We start from the raw sequence: 17,845 nt of genomic DNA, 5'->3' as shown, positions 1-17,845 counted from the left end.
CTCGGCTACTTCCTTGCAGTAAGGAGGCCCACTGGGTGGTCCCGCCGACTCCCCAGCGGTCCGCCTTCTAACAGTACGCAAGAGATGTAAAGGCTGTGCAGACTTGAATTAGATCGGCAACTTATTAAACCTTGAACAGGGTCTCAAAAACAGTGTTTGGTTATAACTTATTGCTTACCGTAATGAGATGTTCCTGTAAAATATCTCATCTGTCGTAGAATTTGAACAGAACGCTTCACTTCTATACATTAGCCAATTATAAACAAGGTCTTATTCACAGCTTTCCATGGTTTCTAGAAATGAGTTGTGCGTATTCCTTACATGAGCAGAAGGGCGCACACCATTAGAACAGGCCTCGAAGCATACCGCTGGGAGTGAGCCACCCATACATTATACATTCTTCAGCAAAGTAGAATGTCTCAGAACATTCACTGAACGTATCGGAGCAAATGTCAGCCCCTTATACCTGTCCTGGATCGATAGACATCTCTATAGCATCACAAGACACCTCATGAGCATCAGCAGACACATCACAGGCTCTGGTCGCTGCAGAAGACTCTGCCAGGCGCAGGTCAGCCACTAGAGAGAACCCTTCCTGGACAGACATCACAGGCTCTGGTCGCTGCAGCAGACTCCTGCCAGGCTCAGGGCAGCCACCAGAGAGAACCCTTCCTGGACAGACATCACAGGCTCTGGTCGCTGCAGCAGACTCCTGCCAGGCTCAGGGCAGCCACTAGAGAGAACCCTTCCTGGACAGACATTCACCTACCCGGGCTCGCATAGGTTCATCCAGATGGCCCCTTATACTTGTACGTGGCTTGCTCATCGCTGAACTTTATCAGGGGGGTCTTCGCTGCTACCAGGGTGTGGAAGTACCGTCGCCTGCTCACCAGACTATGGTGGGGTTGTTACCCAGTGCTCCCTGCTGCCCCTTATCTGTACCATGAATGGCGTTTCGTCAGACCACGTGTTCTACTGGGTGCAGCGGGTGGCTAAAAGGGGTTGACCTATGGACCATCTCTCTCTTTCCCTGCCCAGCCCCCATACTTCCCCGCTGTCTTTTTCTTCCCCTCATGCTCCAACCTTTTTTTTCCATAGGATCCCACGTTGGAGTTCTTCCGGAAGTTTGGGATCGGATTGGCTTCCGGAACCCTTGCCTCCATCGTCAACATCCCATTCGACGTCGCGAAGAGCCGAATCCAAGGGCCACAGCCGGTCCCCGGAGAGATTAAGTACCGCAGCTGCTGGAAAACCCTGAGGACCGTCTACAGTGAGGAAGGGTGAGAAGACCACGTGATTGCGAGTCTGCAGGGGGAGGGGTGCAGACAACAGGGGTGCTACTCTCTGCACCTACATAGTGTGAATGTACGGGGACACGTGTATATTTACTCCTGCACCAAGGTGGTGGGAGTCTACACTTTTCCATTACTCACCCTTTCTGATCGTAGATTGATACTGAGTGCAAACTTGCATCTCCCCACAACTTAAAATCAGGTGTGAGACGTCCAAGCCATCATGTCTCCACCACCGGCACAGAGACCTCCCAATGGGCAAACATAGGGCTAAATAATAGAGTTATTAAGTAAGTTAATATAAAATCATTATTACTAATCTAGAACTAATACAATAACATGTTACAGCATGTTAAAAGATCAAAAATGTAATATTTAAATTATAGTATTTTAATTTATTAATATTATTTTTCAAACATAAAACTCACCCTCACTTGCATTTTAATATTTAATTAATATTTAGTAAATTTAGCATTTATTCTTTTTTTATTAAATGTAATCATTTATTTTTAACTACCATTAACTTTCTTCAAATAAAGTTAATAACACATTTTTCAATTCTAAGATTGTGGCTGCAGCCTCCGTGCTGGGGAAGGAGGAGAGAGCTTCCGGGGACTGCCGCTTCCCCATCGCCTAGCCCCGCTAGGTTCAGTTTTTGACTCTGAACCTTGGTATCTGATTCTGGGGCTTAATATCGGATTCTTAAGTTTTATACTTTACTTTGAACCTTAGAATCTGATTCCAGGCCTTAGTATCTGATTATAAGGTTTTCTATGGTGTCACAACGTAGTGAACTTGTTTACAAGTGGAATCCAATCATTTTCCTTCCGAATGCCCCCCTTAACCTCGTCCTATTCCTCATTTCCAGCTCCTACATTGCTAAAGCCTTAGTAATGTTCTGAAAAGAAGAGACCTGTCTGATTCTGAGGCGTAGTATCAGATTCTGAGGCTTAGCATCTGATTCTGAGGCATAGTATCGGATTCTGAGGCTTAGTATCTGACTGTGAGGCTTAGTATCAGATTCTGAGGCTTAGTATCGGATTCTGGGGCTTAGTATCTGATTCTGGGGTTAGTATCTGATTCTGAGGCGTAGTATCGGATTCTGAGGCTTAGTATCGAAATCTGAGGCTTAGTATCGGATTCTGAGGCTTAGTATCGGATTCTGGGGCTTAGTATCTGATTCTGGAGTTAGTATCTGATTCTGAGGCGTAGTATCTGATTCTGAGGCTTAGTATCTGATTCTGACTTTTACTATCTGATGTCAAGCCTGAATATCTGATTCTGAGGCGTAGTATCAGATTCTGGGGCTTAGTATCTGATTCTGGGGCTTAATATCTGATTCTGAGGCTTAGTATTGGATTCTGAGGCTTAGTATTTGATTCTGGGGCTTAGTATCTGATTCTGGGGCTTAGTATCTGATTATAAGGCTTAGTATCTTATTCCGAGGTGTAGTATCTGATTCTGAGGCATAGTATCTGATTCTGAGGCTTAGTATCTGATTCTGAGGCGTAATATCGGATTCTGAGGCTTAGTATCGAAATCTGAGGCTTAGTATCGGATTCTGAGGCTTAGTATCTGATTCTGAGGCTTAGTATCGGATTCTGAGGCTTAGTATCGGATTCTGAGGCGTAGTATCTGATTCTGAGGCGTAGTATCTGAGTCTGAGGCTTAGTATCCGATTCTGAGGCTTAGTATCCGATTCTGAGGCTTAGTATCTGATTCTGAGGCTTAGTATCGGATTCTTAGGTGTAGTATCGGATTCTTAGGTGTAGTATCTGATTTTGAGGCTTAGTATCCGATTCTGGGTCTTAGTATCTGATTCTAAGGCTTAGGATCTGATTATGAGGCTTAGTATCTGATTCTGAGGCTTAGTATCTGATTCTGAGGCGTAGTATCTGATTCTGAGGCGTAGTATCGGCCTCTGAGGCTTAGCATCTGACTCTCGGCTTTGCTATCTGATATCAATCCTTAGTGTCTGATTCTAGGGATTAGGATCTGATGTTAAGCATGAGTATCGGTTTCTGAGGTTTAGCATCTGATTCTGAGCAATAATATCGGTGTCAGGTGCTTAGTATTTGATTTATACCTTTAGTATCTGATTCTGAAGCTTAGTATCTGATTCTTAGGCTGAGTGTCTGATGCTGAGGTTTAGTATACGATTTCAAGGCTTAGTATCTGATTCTGACTTTTACTATCTGATGTCAAGCCCGAATATCTGATTCTGAGCCTTAGTATTTGATTCTGCGGCTCAGTGTGTGATTACAAGGCATAGTGTCTGATTCTGAGGCTTAGTATCTGATCCTGAGGCTTAGTATCTGATGTCAAGCCTTAGCATCTGATTCTGAGGCGTAGTATCGGATTCTGAGGCTTAGTATCGGATTCTGAGGCTTAGTATCTGATTCTGGGGCTTAGTATCTGATTCTGAGGCTTAGTATCGGAATCTGAGGCTTAGTATCGGATTCTGGGGCTTAGTATCTGATTCTGAGGCTTAGTATCTGATTCTGAGGCTTAGTATCTGATTCTGACTTTTACTATCTGATGTCAAGCCTGAATATCTGATTCTGAGGCGTAGTATCGGATTCTGAGGCTTAGTATCTGATTCTGGGGCTTAGTATCTGATTCTGAGGCTTAGTATCTGATTCTGAGGCTTAGTATCGGATTCTGAGGCTTAGTATCGGATTCTGAGGCTTAGTATCTGATTCTGGGGTTAGTATCTGATTCTGAGGCGTAGTATCGGATTCTGAGGCTTAGTATCGAAATCTGAGGCTTAGTATCGGATTCTGAGGCTTAGTATCGGATTCTGAGGCTTAGTATCGGATTCTGGGGCTTAGTATCTGATTCTGGGGTTAGTATCTGATTCTGAGGCGTAGTATCTGATTCTGAGGCTTAGTATCTGATTCTGAGGCTTAGTATCTGATTCTGACTTTTACTATCTGATGTCAAGCCTGAATATCTGATTCTGAGGCGTAGTATCTGATTCTGGGGCTTAGTATCTGATTCTGGAGCTTAGTATCTGATTCTGAGGCTTAGTATTGGATTCTGAGGCTTAGTATTGGATTCTGGGGCTTAGTATCTGATTCTGGGGCTTAGTATCTGATTATAAGGCTTAGTATCTGATTCTGAGGTGTAGTATCTGATTCTGAGGCGTAGTATCTGATTCTGAGGCTTAGTATCTGATTCTGAGGCGTAGTATCGGATTCTGAGGCTTAGTATCAAAATCTGAGGCTTAGTATCGGATTCTGAGGCTTAGTATCTGATTCTGAGACTTAGTATCGGATTCTGAGGCTTTGTATCGGATTCTGAGGCTTAGTATCCGATTCTGAGGCTTAGTATCTGATTTTGAGGCTTAGTATCGGATTCTTAGGTGTAGTATCGGATTCTTACGTGTAGTATCTGATTTTGAGGCTTAGTATCCGATTCTGGTTCTTAGTATCTGATTCTAAGGCTTAGGATCTGATTATGAGGCTTAGTATCTGATTCTGAGGCTTAGTATCTGATTCTGAGGCGTAGTATCTGATTCTGAGGCGTAGTATCGGCCTCTGAGGCTTAGCATCTGACTCTCGGCTTTGCTATCTGATATCAATCCTTAGTGTCTGATTCTAGGGATTAGGATCTGATGTTAAGCATGAGTATCGGTTTCTGAGGTTTAGCATCTGATTCTGAGCAATAATATCGGTGTCAGGGGCTTAGTATTTGATTTATACCTTTAGTATCTGATTCTGAAGCTTAGTATCTGATTCTTAGGCTGAGTGTCTGATGCTGAGGTTTAGTATACGATTTCAAGGATTAGTATCTGATTCTGACTTTTACTATCTGATGTCAAGCCTGAATATCTGATTCTGAGCCTTAGTATTTGATTCTGCGGCTCAGTGTGTGATTACAAGGCATAGTGTCTGATTCTGAGGCTTAGTATCTGATCCTGAGGCTTAGTATCTGATGTCAAGCCTTAGCATCTGATTCGGAGGCTTAGTATCTGATTCTGAGGCGTAGTATCGGATTCTGAGGCTTAGTATCGGATTCTGAGGCTTAGTATCTGATTCTGGGGCTTAGTATCTGATTCTGAGGCTTAGTATCGGAATCTGAGGCTTAGTATCGGATTCTGGGGCTTAGTATCTGATTCTGAGGCTTAGTATCTGATTCTGAGGCTTAGTATCTGATTCTGACTTTTACTATCTGATGTCAAGCCTGAATATCGGATTCTGAGGCGTAGTATCTGATTCTGAGGCTTAGTATCTTATTCTGGGGCTTAGTATCTGATTCTGGGGCTTAGTATCTGATTCTGAGGCTTAGTATCTGATTCTGAGGCTTAGTATCGGATTCTGAGGCTTAGTATCGTATTCTGAGGCTTAGTATCTGATTCTGGGGCTTAGTATCTGATTCTGAGGCTTAGTATCTGATTCTGAGGCTTAGTATCGGATTCTGAGGCTTAGTATCGGATTCTGAGGCGTAGTATCGGATTCTGAGGCTTAGTATCGGATTCTGAGGCTTAGTATCTGATTCTGAGGCTTAGTATCTGATTCTGAGGCGTAGTATCAGATTCTGAGGCTTAGTATCGGATTCTGAGGCTTAGTATCTGATTCTGTGGCTTAGTATCTGATTCTGAGGCATAGTATTGGATTCTGAGGCTTAGTATTGGATTCTGGGGCTTAGTATCTGATTCTGGGGCTTAGTATCTGATTATAAGGCTTAGTATCTGATTCTGAGGCATAGTATCTGATTCTGAGGTTTAGTATCTGATTCTGAGACGTAGTATCGGATTCTGAGGCTTAGTATCGGATTCTGAGGCTTAGTATCGGATTCTGAGGCTTAGTATCTGATTCTGAGGCTTAGTATCGGATTCTGAGGCTTAGTATCTGATTCTGAGGCGTAGTATCTGAGTCTGAGGCTTAGTATCTGATTCTGTGGCTTAGTATCCGATTCTGAGGCTTAGTATCTGATTCTGAGGCTTAGTATCGGATTCTTAGGCGTAGTATCTGATTCTGAGGCTAAGTATCCGATTCTGGGTCGTAGTATCTGATTCTAAGGCTTAGGATCTGATTATGAGGCTTAGTATCTGATTCTGAGGCTTAGTATCTGATTCTGAGGCGTAGTATCTGATTCTGAGGCGTAGTATCGGCCTCTGAGGCTTAGCATCTGACTCTCGGCTTTGCTATCTGATATCAATCCTTAGTGTCTGATTCTAGGGATTAGGATCTGATGTTAAGCATGAGTATCAGTTTCTGAGGTTTAGCATCTGATTCTGAGCAATAATATCGGTGTCAGGGGCTTAGTATTTGATTTATACCTTTAGTATCTGATTCTGCAGCTTAGTATCTGATTCTTAGGCTGAGTGTCTGATGCTGAGGTTTAGTATACGATTTCAAGGCTTAGTATCTGATTCTGACTTTTACTATCTGATGTCAAGCCCAAATATCTGATTCTGAGCCTTAGTATTTGATTCTGCGGCTCAGTGTGTGATTACAAGGCATAGTGTCTGATTCTGAGGCTTAGTATCTGATCCTGAGGCTTAGTATCTGATGTCAAGCCTTAGCATCTGATTCTGAGGCTTAGTATCTGATTCTGAGACGTAGTATCGGATTCTGAGGCTTAGTATCGAATTCTGAGGCTTAGTATCTGATTCTGGGGCTTAGTATCTGATTCTGAGGCTTCGTATCGTATTCTGAGGCTTAGTTTCTGATTCTGGGGCTTAGTATCTGATTCTGAGGCTTAGTATCGGATTCTGAGGCTTAGTATCGGATTCAGGGGCTTAGTATCTGATTCTGAGGCTTAGTATCTGATTCTGAGGCTTAGTATCTGATTCTGACTTTTACTATCTGATGTCAAGCCTGAATATCTGATTCTGAGGCGTAGTATCGGATTCTGAGGCTTAGTATCTGATTCTGAGGCTTAGTATCTGATTCTGAGGCGTAGTATCGGATTCTGAGGCTTAGTATCGGATTCTGAGGCTTAGTATCTGATTCTGGGGCTTAGTATCTGATTCTGAGGCGTAGTATCTGATTCTGAGGCTTAGTATCTGATTCTGAGGCGTAGTATCGGATTCTGAGGCTTAGTATCGGATTCTGAGGCTTAGTATCTGATTCTGGGGCTTAGTATCTGATTCTGAGGCTTAGTATCTGATTCTGAGGCTTAGTATCTGATTCTGGGGCTTAGTATCGGATTCTGGGGCTTAGTATCTGATTCTGAGGCTTAGTATCTGATTCTGAGGCTTAGTATCTGATTCTGACTTTTACTATCGGATGTCAAGCCTGAATATCTGATTCTGAGGTGTAGTATCGGATTCTGAGGCTTAGTATCTGATTCTGGGGCTTAGTATCTGATTCTGGGGCTTAGTATCTGATTCTGAGGCTTAGTGTCTGATTCTGAGGCTTAGTATTGGATTCTGGGGCTTAGTATCTGATTCTAAGGCTTAGTATCGGATTCTGATTCTTAGTATCTGATTCTGAGGCTTAGTATCTGATTCTAAGGCTTAGTATCGGATTCTGATTCTTAGTATCTGATTCTGAGGCTTAGTATCTGATTCTGAGGCATAGTATCAGATTCTGAGGCCTAGTATCAGATTCTGAGGCGGATTCTGAGGCTTAGTATCTGATTCTGGGGCTTAGTATCTGATTCTGAGGCTTAGTATCTGATTCTGAGGCTTAGTCTCGGATTCTGGGGCTTAGTTTCTAATTCTGAGGTGTAGTATCTGATTATAAGGCTTTGTATCTGATTCTGAGGTGTAGTATCTGATTCTGCGGCATAGTATCTGATTCTGAGGCTTAGTATCTGATTCTGAGGTGTAGTATCAGATTCTGAGGCTTAGTATCGGATTCTGAGGCTTAGTATCTGATTCTGAACCTTAGTATCTGATTCTGAAGCTTAGTATCTGATGTCAAGTGTTAGTATCTGATTCTGAGGCTTAGTATCTGATCCTGAGGCTTAGTATCTGATGTCAAGCCTTAGTAGCTGATGTTGAAGCTTAGCATTTAATTACAGGCCTTAATATCTGTTTTGGCTCAAGTTTGTGAACCTATTCTGGAAGTTGAATCCAGTTAGAGCTATAATTGAGCAGAACCATATAAAAGTTCTTCCTCCGGTGACAACAGTCTTCTGTCTTCCAGGTTCCTGGCCCTTTACAAAGGTTTGCTGCCAAAGATCATGCGGCTCGGACCAGGTAACTATTAATTGGGACCAGGCACCTCTTGGTTGGTGGATGTTTTTCACAGCTTTGAGTTAGGAGGGTTAATAAATAGCTTTGACAGTACACCATTGTTATGTTTTAATGTTATGATATGTTATGTTATGTTACGTTACATTGTATGTATTGATATAGCACACTACTCACCCAGTAGTGTCTCCTGGTGCTGTAGGCATACACAAGGTTGTGTGGCTCACGGTTGGATGTTTGATCAATCAAAAGTCAGTGTGGGTCATGTGTGGTTGGTGGGAATGGACTTCCACACTTTGGTAACTTGTCATATTAAGAAAAATGAAATCCAGCTACCCAACATGGCTTCACCAGGGTGGCTCTTTGGCCCACTTAGCATCAGCTTCACCAGAGATTTCTCGTCACCTCCAATGTTTTACAGTTGCCTGTGGTTCTCCACAGGAGGCATGGTCGGTATGGCTCTGAACACTTGAGCTGTTCTTTGACCTTCCATTTGCACCCATTGACAGTCCCTGGGATTCTTATTTCAGTCTTCATTGGGCCATCCAGCGATTTTTTTTCTTTGGCTCTTCCATTTGGCCAGCCTATGACCATCCTCGGCCCAATTAGATCTTCTGTTTGGCCGTCAATGTGGCCACTCATCTGACCATTTTTGGGCCCCTCTGGGTCTTCTGTTTAGTCCCCCTCTGGGTCTTCTGTTTGTCACCCCTCTGGGTCTTCCGTTTGGCCCCCCTCTGGGTCTTCCGTTTAGCCCCCTCTGGGTCTTCCGCTTGGCCCCCTCTGGGTCTTCCGCTTAGCCCCCTCTGGTTCTTCCGTTAGGCCCTCTCTGGGGCTTCCATTTGGCCCCCTCTGGGTCTTCCGTTTGGCCCCCTCTGGGTCTTCCGTTTGGCCCCCTCTGGGTTTTCTGTTTGGCCCCCTCTGGGTTTTCTTTTTGGCCCCCTCTAGATCTTCCATTTGGCCCCACTGGGTCGTCCGTTTGGCCCACTCTGGGTCTTCCGCTTAGCCCCCTCTGGTTCTTCCGTTAGGCCCTCTCTGGGGCTTCCATTTGGCCCCCTCTGGGTCTTCCGTTTGGCCCCCTCTGGGTCTTCCGTTTGGCCCCCTCTGGGTTTTCTGTTTGGCCCCCTCTGGGTTTTCTTTTTGGCCCCCTCTAGATCTTCCATTTGGCCCCACTGGGTCGTCCGTTTGGCCCACTCTGGGTCTTCTGTTTAGCCCCCTCTGGTGCTTCTGTTAGGCCCTCTCTGGGGCTTCCATTTGGCCCCCTCTGGGTCTTCCGTTTGGCCCCCTCTGGGATTTCTGTTTGGCCCCCTCTGGGTTTTCTGTTTGACCCCCTCTGGGTTTTCTGTTTGGCCCGCTCTAGATCTTCCATTTGGCCCCCTCTGGGTCTTCCGTTTGGCCCCCTCTGGGTTTTCTGTTTGGCCCCCTCTGGGTTTTCTGTTTGGCCCGCTCTAGATCTTCCGTTTGGCCCCACTGGGTCTTCCAATTGGCCCACTCTGGGTCTTCTGGTTGGCCCCCTCTGGGTCTTCTGTTTGGCCCCGCTCTGGGTCTTCCGTTTGGCAACCTCTGGGTCTTCCATTTGGCCCCCTCTGGGTCTTCCGTTTGGCACCCTCTGGGTCTTCCGTTTGGCCCCCTCTGGGTCTTCCATTTAGCCCCCACTGGGTCTTCCATTTGGCCCCCACTGAGTCTTCCCTTTGGCCCAATCTGGGTCTTCCTTTTGGCCCCCTCGGGGTCTTCCATTTGGCCCACTCTAGGTCTTCTGGTTGGCCCCCTCTGAGTCTTCCGTTTGGCCCCCTCTGGCTCTTCCGTTTGGCCCCCTCTGGGTCTTCCGTTTGGCCCCCTCTGGGTCTTCCGTTTGGCCCCCTCTGGGTCTTCTGTTTGGCCCCCTCTGGGTCTTCCATTTTGTACCCTCTGGCCCTTCCGTTTGCCCCCCTTTGGGTCTTCCATTTTCTACCCTCTAGGTCTTCCATTTGACCCCCTCTAGGTTTTTGTTTGGCCTCCACCGGGTCATCCGTTTCGCCCCCACTGGGTCTTCTGTTTGGCACCCTCTCGGTCTTTCGTTTGGCCCCCTCTGGGTCTTCCGTTTGGCCCCCTCTGGGTCTTCCGTTTGGCCCCCTCTGGGTCTTCCATTTGGCCCCCTCTAGGTCTTCCGTTTGGCCCCTTCTGGGTCTTCCGTTTGGCCCCCTCTAGGTCTTCCGTTTGGCCCCTTCTGGGTCTTCCGTTTGGCCCCCTCTGGGTCTTCCGTTTGGCCCCCTCTGGGTCTTCCGTTTGGCCCCCTCTGGGTCTTCTGTTTGGCCCCCTCTGGGTCTTCCATTTTGTACCCTCTGGCCCTTCCGTTTGCCCCCCTTTGGGTCTTCCATTTTCTACCCTCTAGGTCTTCTATTTGACCCCCTCTAGGTCTTTTGTTTGGCCTCCACCGGGTCATCTGTTTCGCCCCCACTGGGTCTTCTGTTTGGCACCCTCTCGGTCTTTCGTTTGGCCCCCTCTGGGTCTTCTGTTTGGCCCCCTCTGGGTCTTCCGTTTGGCCCCCTCTGGGTCTTCCATTTGGCCCCCTCTAGGTCTTCCGTTTGGCCCCTTCTGGGTCTTCCGTTTGGCCCCCTCTGAGTCTTTCATTTGGCCCTCTGGGTCTTCCGTTTGGCCCCACTGGGTCTTCCGTTTGACCCCCTCTGGGTCTTCTGTTTTGTACCCTCTGGGTCTTCCGTTTGGCCCCCTCTGGGTCTTCTGTTTGGCCCCCTCTGGGTCTTCCGTTTGGCCCCCTCTGGATCTTCCGTTTGGCCCCCTCTGGGTCTTCCGTTTGGTCCCTTCTGGGTCTTCCGTTTGGCCCCTCTGGGTCTTCCGTTTGGCCCCTTCTGGGTTTTCCGTTTGGCCCCCTCTGGGTCTTCCGTTTGGCCCCCCTCTGGGTCTTCCGTTTGGCCCCCCTCTGGGTCTTCCTTTTGGCCCCCTTCTGGGTCTTCCGCTTGGCCACCTCTGGGTCTTCCGCTTAGCCCCCTCTGGTGCTTCCGTTAGGCCCTCTCTGGGGCTTCCATTTGGCCCCCTCTGTGTCTTCCGTTTGGCCCCCTCTGTGTCTTCCGTTTGGCCCCCTCTGAGTCTTCCGTTTGGCCCCCTCTGGGTTTTCTTTTTGGCCCCCTCTAGATCTTCCGTTTGGCCCCACTGGGTCGTCCGTTTGGCCCACTCTGGGTCTTCTGCTTAGCCCCCTCTGGTGCTTCCGTTAGGCCCTCTCTGGGGCTTCCATTTGGCCCCCTCTGGGTCTTCCGTTTGGCCCCCTCTGGGTTTTCTGTTTGGCCCCCTCTAGATCTTCCGTTTGGCCCCACTGGGTCTTCCAATTGGCCCACTCTGGGTCTTCTGGTTGGCCCCCTCTGGGTCTTCTGTTTGGCCCCGCTCTGGGTCTTCCGTTTGGCAACCTCTGGGTCTTCCATTTGGCCCCCTCTAGGTCTTTTGTTTGGCACCCTCTGGGTCTTCCGTTTGGCCCCCTCTGGGTCTTCCATTTAGCCCCCACTGGGTCTTCCATTTGGCCCCCACTGAGTCTTCCCTTTGGCCCAATCTGGGTCTTCTTTTTGGCCCCCTCGGGGTCTTCCGTTTGGCCCACTCTAGGTCTTCCGGTTGGACTCCTCTGGGTCTTTCGTTTGGCCCCCTCTGGGTCTTCCGTTTGGCCCCCTCTGGGTCTTCTGTTTGGCCCCCTCTGGGTCTTCCATTTTGTACCCTCTGGCCCTTCCGTTTGCCCCCCTTTGGGTCTTCCATTTTGTACCCTCTAGGTCTTCCATTTGACCCCCTCTAGGTCTTTTGTTTGGCCTCCACCGGGTCTTCCGTTTGGCCCCCTCTGGGTCTTCCGTTTGGCCCCCTCTGGGTCTTCCATTTGGCCCCCTCTAGGTCTTCCGTTTGGCCCCTTCTGGGTCTTCCGTTTGGCCCCCTCTGAGTCTTTCATTTGGCCCTCTGGGTCTTCCGTTTGGCCCCACTGGGTCTTCCGTTTGACCCCCTCTGGGTCTTCTGTTTTGTACCCTCTGGGTCTTCCGTTTGGCCCCCTCTGGGTCTTCTGTTTGGCCCCCTCTGGGTCTTCTGTTTGGCCCCTTCTGGGTCTTCCGTTTGGCCCCCTCTGGGTCTTCCGTTTGGCCCCCTCTGGGTCTTCCGTTTGGCCCCTTCTGGGTCTTCCGTTTGGCCCCTTCTGGGTCTTCCGTTTGGTCCCTTCTGGCTCTTCCGTTTGGTCCCTTCTGGCTCTTCCGTTTGGCCCCTTCTGGGTCTTCCGTTTGGCCCCCTCTGGGTCTTCCGTTTGGCCCCCCTCTGGGTCTTCCGTTTGGCCCCCCTCTGGGTCTTCCGTTTGGCCCCCCTCTGGGTCTTCCGTTTGGCCCCCCTCTGGGTCTTCCTTTTGGCCCCCTTCTGGGTCTTCCGTTTGGCCCCTTCTAGGTCTTCCGTTTGGCCCCCCTATGGATCTTCCGTTTTGGCCCCTCTGGGTCTTCCGCTTAGCCCCCTCTGGGTCTTCCATTTGGCCCCCTCTGTGTCTTCCATTTGGCCCCCTCTGGGTCTTCCATTTGGCCCCTTCTGGGTCTTCCGTTTGGCCCCTTCTGGGTCTTCCGTTTGGCCCCTTCTGGGTCTTCCGTTTGGCCCCTTCTGGGTCTTCTGTATGGCCCCTTCTGGGTCTTCCGTTTGGCCCCTTCTGGGTCTTCCGTTTGGCCCCTTCTGGGTCTTCCGTTTGGCACCCTCTGGGTCTTCCGTTTGGCCACCTCTGGGTCTTCCGTTTGGCCACCTCTGGATCTTCCGTTTGGCCCCCTCTGGGTTCCGTTTGTCACCCTCTGAGTCTTCCGTTTGGCCCCCTCTGGGTCTTCCGTTTGGCACCCTCTGGGTCTTCCGTTTGGCCACCTCTGGATCTTCCGTTTGGCCACCTCTGGATCTTCCGTTTGGCCCCCTCTGGGTTCCGTTTGGCCCCCTCTGGGTCTTCCGTTTGGCCCCCTCTGGGTCTTCCGTTTGGCCCCCTCTGGGTCTTCCGTTTGGCCCCCTCTGGGTCTTCCGATTGGCCATCCTTTGGGCCACCCCATGATCTTGCACTAGTTCCACCATTGCTCCTTTCACGGGGTTGTTTAATGAACCGTCCACTGGGGCATCAGTTGGGTGGACCAATAGCAGTCCGTCAGGCCATCCCTTAGGTGACGCCAAGACTCCATATTTGGCCCTACCTTTCCCCTGTCCTTTTAATAAAGCTTTGGCCGTCCACAGGGCTGTCTTTATGCCATCCCTGGGGGCCCTCCTTTAGCCATTACTGTCGAGCACTTCTGGGTCAAAGGCTGAAGGTAACATCCTGTTCTTTCCTCTAGGTGGCGCTGTCATGCTCTTGGTTTATGAATACTCCTACGCCTGGCTCCAGAAGCACTGGTGGTGAGCTGCTGATTCGCTGGTCCGGCTGTGACGTGAGGGACCGTCAGACCAATCAGGACATCCTTGACACCCAAAAAATGGAAGCTGGAAACAGAGAATGGATTTAGATCATGTGCTCTTGAAGCGTTGAAAAACTGACAGTGACAAAAAGAAAACAAAATGAAAAGTTATCAGATATCGATGAAATGTCTCTAATGAAGGCCTCACCTGCCAGATACGCGGGCTGACGCTCAAAAATCATGTTTATCCAAAATAACGCTAATCATGTTCACAGGCTGCCTTAATTTTTAATAAAATATAAAAGAATGGAACATGTCAGATATTTTATTTTCCTGATAGTCTGATCATGAATGAATGAAGGAGCAGAGGTAAGAAGACGCAGTAGCCCAGGTGAGGTGTAGGACGAATGCAGCAGCACAGGTGGGGCGTAGAATGGATGCAGCAGCATAGGTGAGGCGTAGAGTGGATGCAGCAGCACAGGTGAGGCGTAGAGTGGATGCAGCAGCACAGGTGAGGTGTAGAGTGGATGCAGCAGCACAGGTGAGGTGTAGGACGAATGCAGCAGCACAGGTGAGGCGTAGAGTAGATGCAGCATCACAGGTGAGGCGTGGAGTGGATGCAGCAGCACAGGTGAGGCGTAGAGTGGATGCAGCAGCACAGGTGAGGTGTAGGACGAATGCAACAGCACAGGTGAGGCTTAGAGTGGATGCAGCAGCACAGGTGAGGTGTAGAGTGGATGCAGCAGCACAGGTGAGGTGTAAGACGAATGCAGCAGCACAGGTGAGGCGTAGAGTGGATGCAGCAGCACAGGTGAGGTGTAGAGTGGATGCAGCAGCACAGGTGAGGCGTAGAGTGGATGCAGCAGCACAGGTGAGGCGTACAGTGGATGCAGCAGCACAGGTGAGGTGTAGGACGAATGCAGCAGCACAGGTGAGGCGTAGAGTGGATGCAGCAGCACAGGTGAGGCGTAGAGTGGATGCAGCAGCACAGGTGAGGTGTAGGACGAATGCAACAGGACAGGTGAGGCTTAGAGTGGATGCAGCAGCACAGGTGAGGTGTAGAGTGGATGCAGCAGCACAGGTGAGGTGTAAGACGAATGCAGCAGCACAGGTGAGGCGTAGAGTGGATGCAGCAGCACAGGTGAGGTGTAGAGTGGATGCAGCAGCACAGGTGAGGCGTAGAGTGGATGCAGCAGCACAGGTGAGGCGTACAGTGGATGCAGCAGCACAGGTGAGGTGTAGGACGAATGCAGCAGCACAGGTGAGGCGCAGAGTGGATGCAGCAGCACAGGTGAGGCGTAGAGTGGATGCAGCAGCACAGGTGAGGCGTAGAGTGGATGCAGCAGCACAGGTGTTGCATAGGATGGATGCAGCAGCACAGGTGAGGCGTAGGACGAATGGAGCAGCACAGGTGAGGCGTAGGATGGATGCAGCAGCACAGGTGAGGTGTAGAATGGATGCAGCAGCACAGGTGAGGCGTAGGACGGATGCAGCAGCACAGGTGAGGTGTAGGGTGGATGCAGCAGCACAGGTGAGGCGTAGGACAGATGCAGCAGCACAGGTGAGGCGTAGGGTGAATGCAGCAGAACAGGTGAGGCGTAGGACGAATGCAGCAGCACAGGTGAGGCGTAGAGTGGATGCAGCAGCACAGGTGAGGCGTACAGTGGATGCAGCAGCACAGGTGAGGTGTAGGACGAATGCAGCAGCACAGGTGAGGCGCAGAGTGGATGCAGCAGCACAGGTGAGGCGTAGAGTGGATGCAGCAGCACAGGTGAGGCGTAGAGTGGATGCAGCAGCACAGGTGAGGCGTAGAGTGGATGCAGCAGCACAGGTGTTGCATAGGACAGATGCAGCAGCACAGGTGAGGCGTAGGACGAATGGAGCAGCACAGGTGAGGCGTAGGATGGATGCAGCAGCACAGGTGAGGTGTAGAATGGATGCAGCAGCACAGGTGAGGCGTAGGACGGATGCAGCAGCACAGGTGAGGTGTAGGGTGGATGCAGCAGCACAGGTGAGGCGTAGGACAGATGCAGCAGCACAGGTGAGGCGTAGGGTGAATGCAGCAGAACAGGTGAGGCGTAGGACGAATGCAGCAGCACAGGTGAGGCGTAGAGTGGATGCAGCAGCACAGGTGAGGTGTAGAGTGGATGCAGCAGCACAGGTGAGGCATAGGACGAATGCAGCAGCACAGGTGAGGCGTAGGACGAATGCAGCAGCACAGGTGAGGCGTAGAGTGGATGCAGCAGCACAGGTGAGGTGTAGAGTGGATGCAGCAGCAAAGGTGAGGTGTAGGACGAATGCAGCAGCACAGGTGAGGCATAGAGTGGTTGCAGCAGCAAAGGTGAGGCGTAGGACAAATGCAGCCGCACAGGTGAAACGTAGGACGGATGCAGCAGCACAGGTGAGGTGTAGGGTGAATGCAGCAGCACAGGTGAGGCGTAGAGTGGATGCAGCAGCACAGGTGAGGTGTACGACGAATGCAGCAGCACAGGTGAGGCGTAGAGTGGATGCAGCAGCACAGGTAAGGTGTAGGACGTATAGCAGCACCTCAGGTGAGGTGTAGGACGAATAGAGCAGTACTGGTGAGGCGTAGGGTGAATGCAGCAGTACAGGTGAGGTGTAGGGTGAATGCAGCAGCACAGGTAAGGCGTAGGGTGAATGCATCAGGACAGGCAAGTTGTAGGACGGATGCAGCAGGACAGGCGAGGCGTAGGACGGATGCAGCGGCACAGGTAAGGTTTAGGACGGATGCAGCAGCACAGGTGAGGTGTAGGGTGTATGCAGCAGCAAAGGTGGGGTGTAGGGTGAATGCAGCAGCACAGGTGAGGCGTAGAGTGGATGCAGCAGCACAGGTGAGGCGTAGGGTGAATGCATCCGGACAGGCAAGGCGTAGGGTGAATGCGGCAGCAGCGGTGAGGCGTAGAGTGGATGCAGCAGCACAGGTGAGGTGAAGGGTGAATGCAGCAGCACAGGTGAGGCGTAGAGTGGATGCAGCAGCACAGGTGAGGCGTAGGGTGAATGCATCAGGACAGGCGAGGCGTAAGGTGAATGCAGCAGCACAGGTGAGGCGTAGAGTGGATGCAGCAGCACAGGTGAGGTGTAGGGTGAATGCAGCAGCACAGGTGAGGTGTAGGGTGAATGCAGAAGCACAGGTGTGGCATAGAGTGGATGCAGCAGCACAGGTGAGGCGTAGAATGGATGCAGAAGCACAGGTGAGGCGTAGGGTGAATGCAGCAGGACAGGCGAGGCGCAGGACGGATGCAGCAAGACAGGCGAGGTGTGGGACGGATGCAGCAGCACAGGTAAGGTTTAGGACGGATGTAGCAGCACAGGTGAGGTGTATGGTGAATGCATCAGGACAGGCGAGGCGTAGGACGAATGCAGCGGTACAGGTTAGGCGTAGGACGAATGCATCAGGACAGGCAAGGCGTAGGGTGAAAGCAGCAGCACAAGTGAGGCGTACAGTGGATGCAGCAGCACAGGTGAGGTGTAGGGGGAATGCAGCAGCACAGGTGAGGCGTAGAGTGGATGTAGCAGCACAGGTGAGGCGTAGGGTGAATGCATCAGGACAGGCGAGGCGTAAGGTGAATGCAGCAGCACAGGTGAAGCGTAGAGTGGATGCAGGAGCACAGGTGAGGTGTAGGGTGAAAGCAGCACAGTTGAGGTGTAGGGTGCATGCAGCAGAACAGGTGAGGCGTAGAGTGGATGCAGCAGCACAGGTGAGGCGTAGGGAGAACGCAGCAGGACAAGCAAGGCGTATGACGGATGCAGCAGGACAAGCGAGGCATAAGACGGATGCAGCAGCACAGGTAAGGTTTAGGGCGGATGCAGCAGCACAGGTGAGATGTAGGGTGAAAGCAGCAGCACAGGTGAGGTGTATGGTGAATGCATCAGGACAGGCGAGGCGTAGGACGGATGCAGCAGCACAGGTGAGGCGTACGGTGAATGCAGCAGCACAGGTGAGGTGTAGAGTGGATGCAGCAGCAAAGGTGAGGTGAATGGGTGAATGCAGCAGCACAGGTGAGGCGTAGAGTGGATGCAGCAGCACA

The 17,845-nt window shown here is 50.3% G+C and overlaps 1 protein-coding gene across 2 annotated transcripts in view; it reads left to right on the top strand.

The window, feature by feature from the left end:
• The window catches only part of SLC25A21 (solute carrier family 25 member 21), a 957,302-nt gene extending 943,194 nt beyond the window's left edge, over positions 1-14,108 (top strand). For both annotated transcript variants that reach the window (XM_085627462.1, XM_085627461.1), the window contains 3 exons: positions 1,099-1,280; positions 8,393-8,445; positions 13,737-14,108. In XM_085627462.1, coding sequence (XP_085483588.1) covers positions 1,099-1,280; positions 8,393-8,445; positions 13,737-13,801 — 300 coding nt within the window. In that variant the 3' untranslated portion in view covers positions 13,802-14,108. The remainder of the gene's footprint in view (positions 1-1,098; positions 1,281-8,392; positions 8,446-13,736) is intronic.
• Positions 14,109-17,845: the final 3,737 nt, after the last annotated feature.

Source organism: Triturus cristatus, chromosome 9 (genome assembly GCF_964204655.1).
Source record: "Triturus cristatus chromosome 9, aTriCri1.1, whole genome shotgun sequence".
Taxonomy (NCBI): domain Eukaryota; kingdom Metazoa; phylum Chordata; class Amphibia; order Caudata; family Salamandridae; genus Triturus; species Triturus cristatus.
Note: the sequence above shows the minus strand (reverse complement) of the source record. Positions and strands in the feature narration are given on the sequence as shown.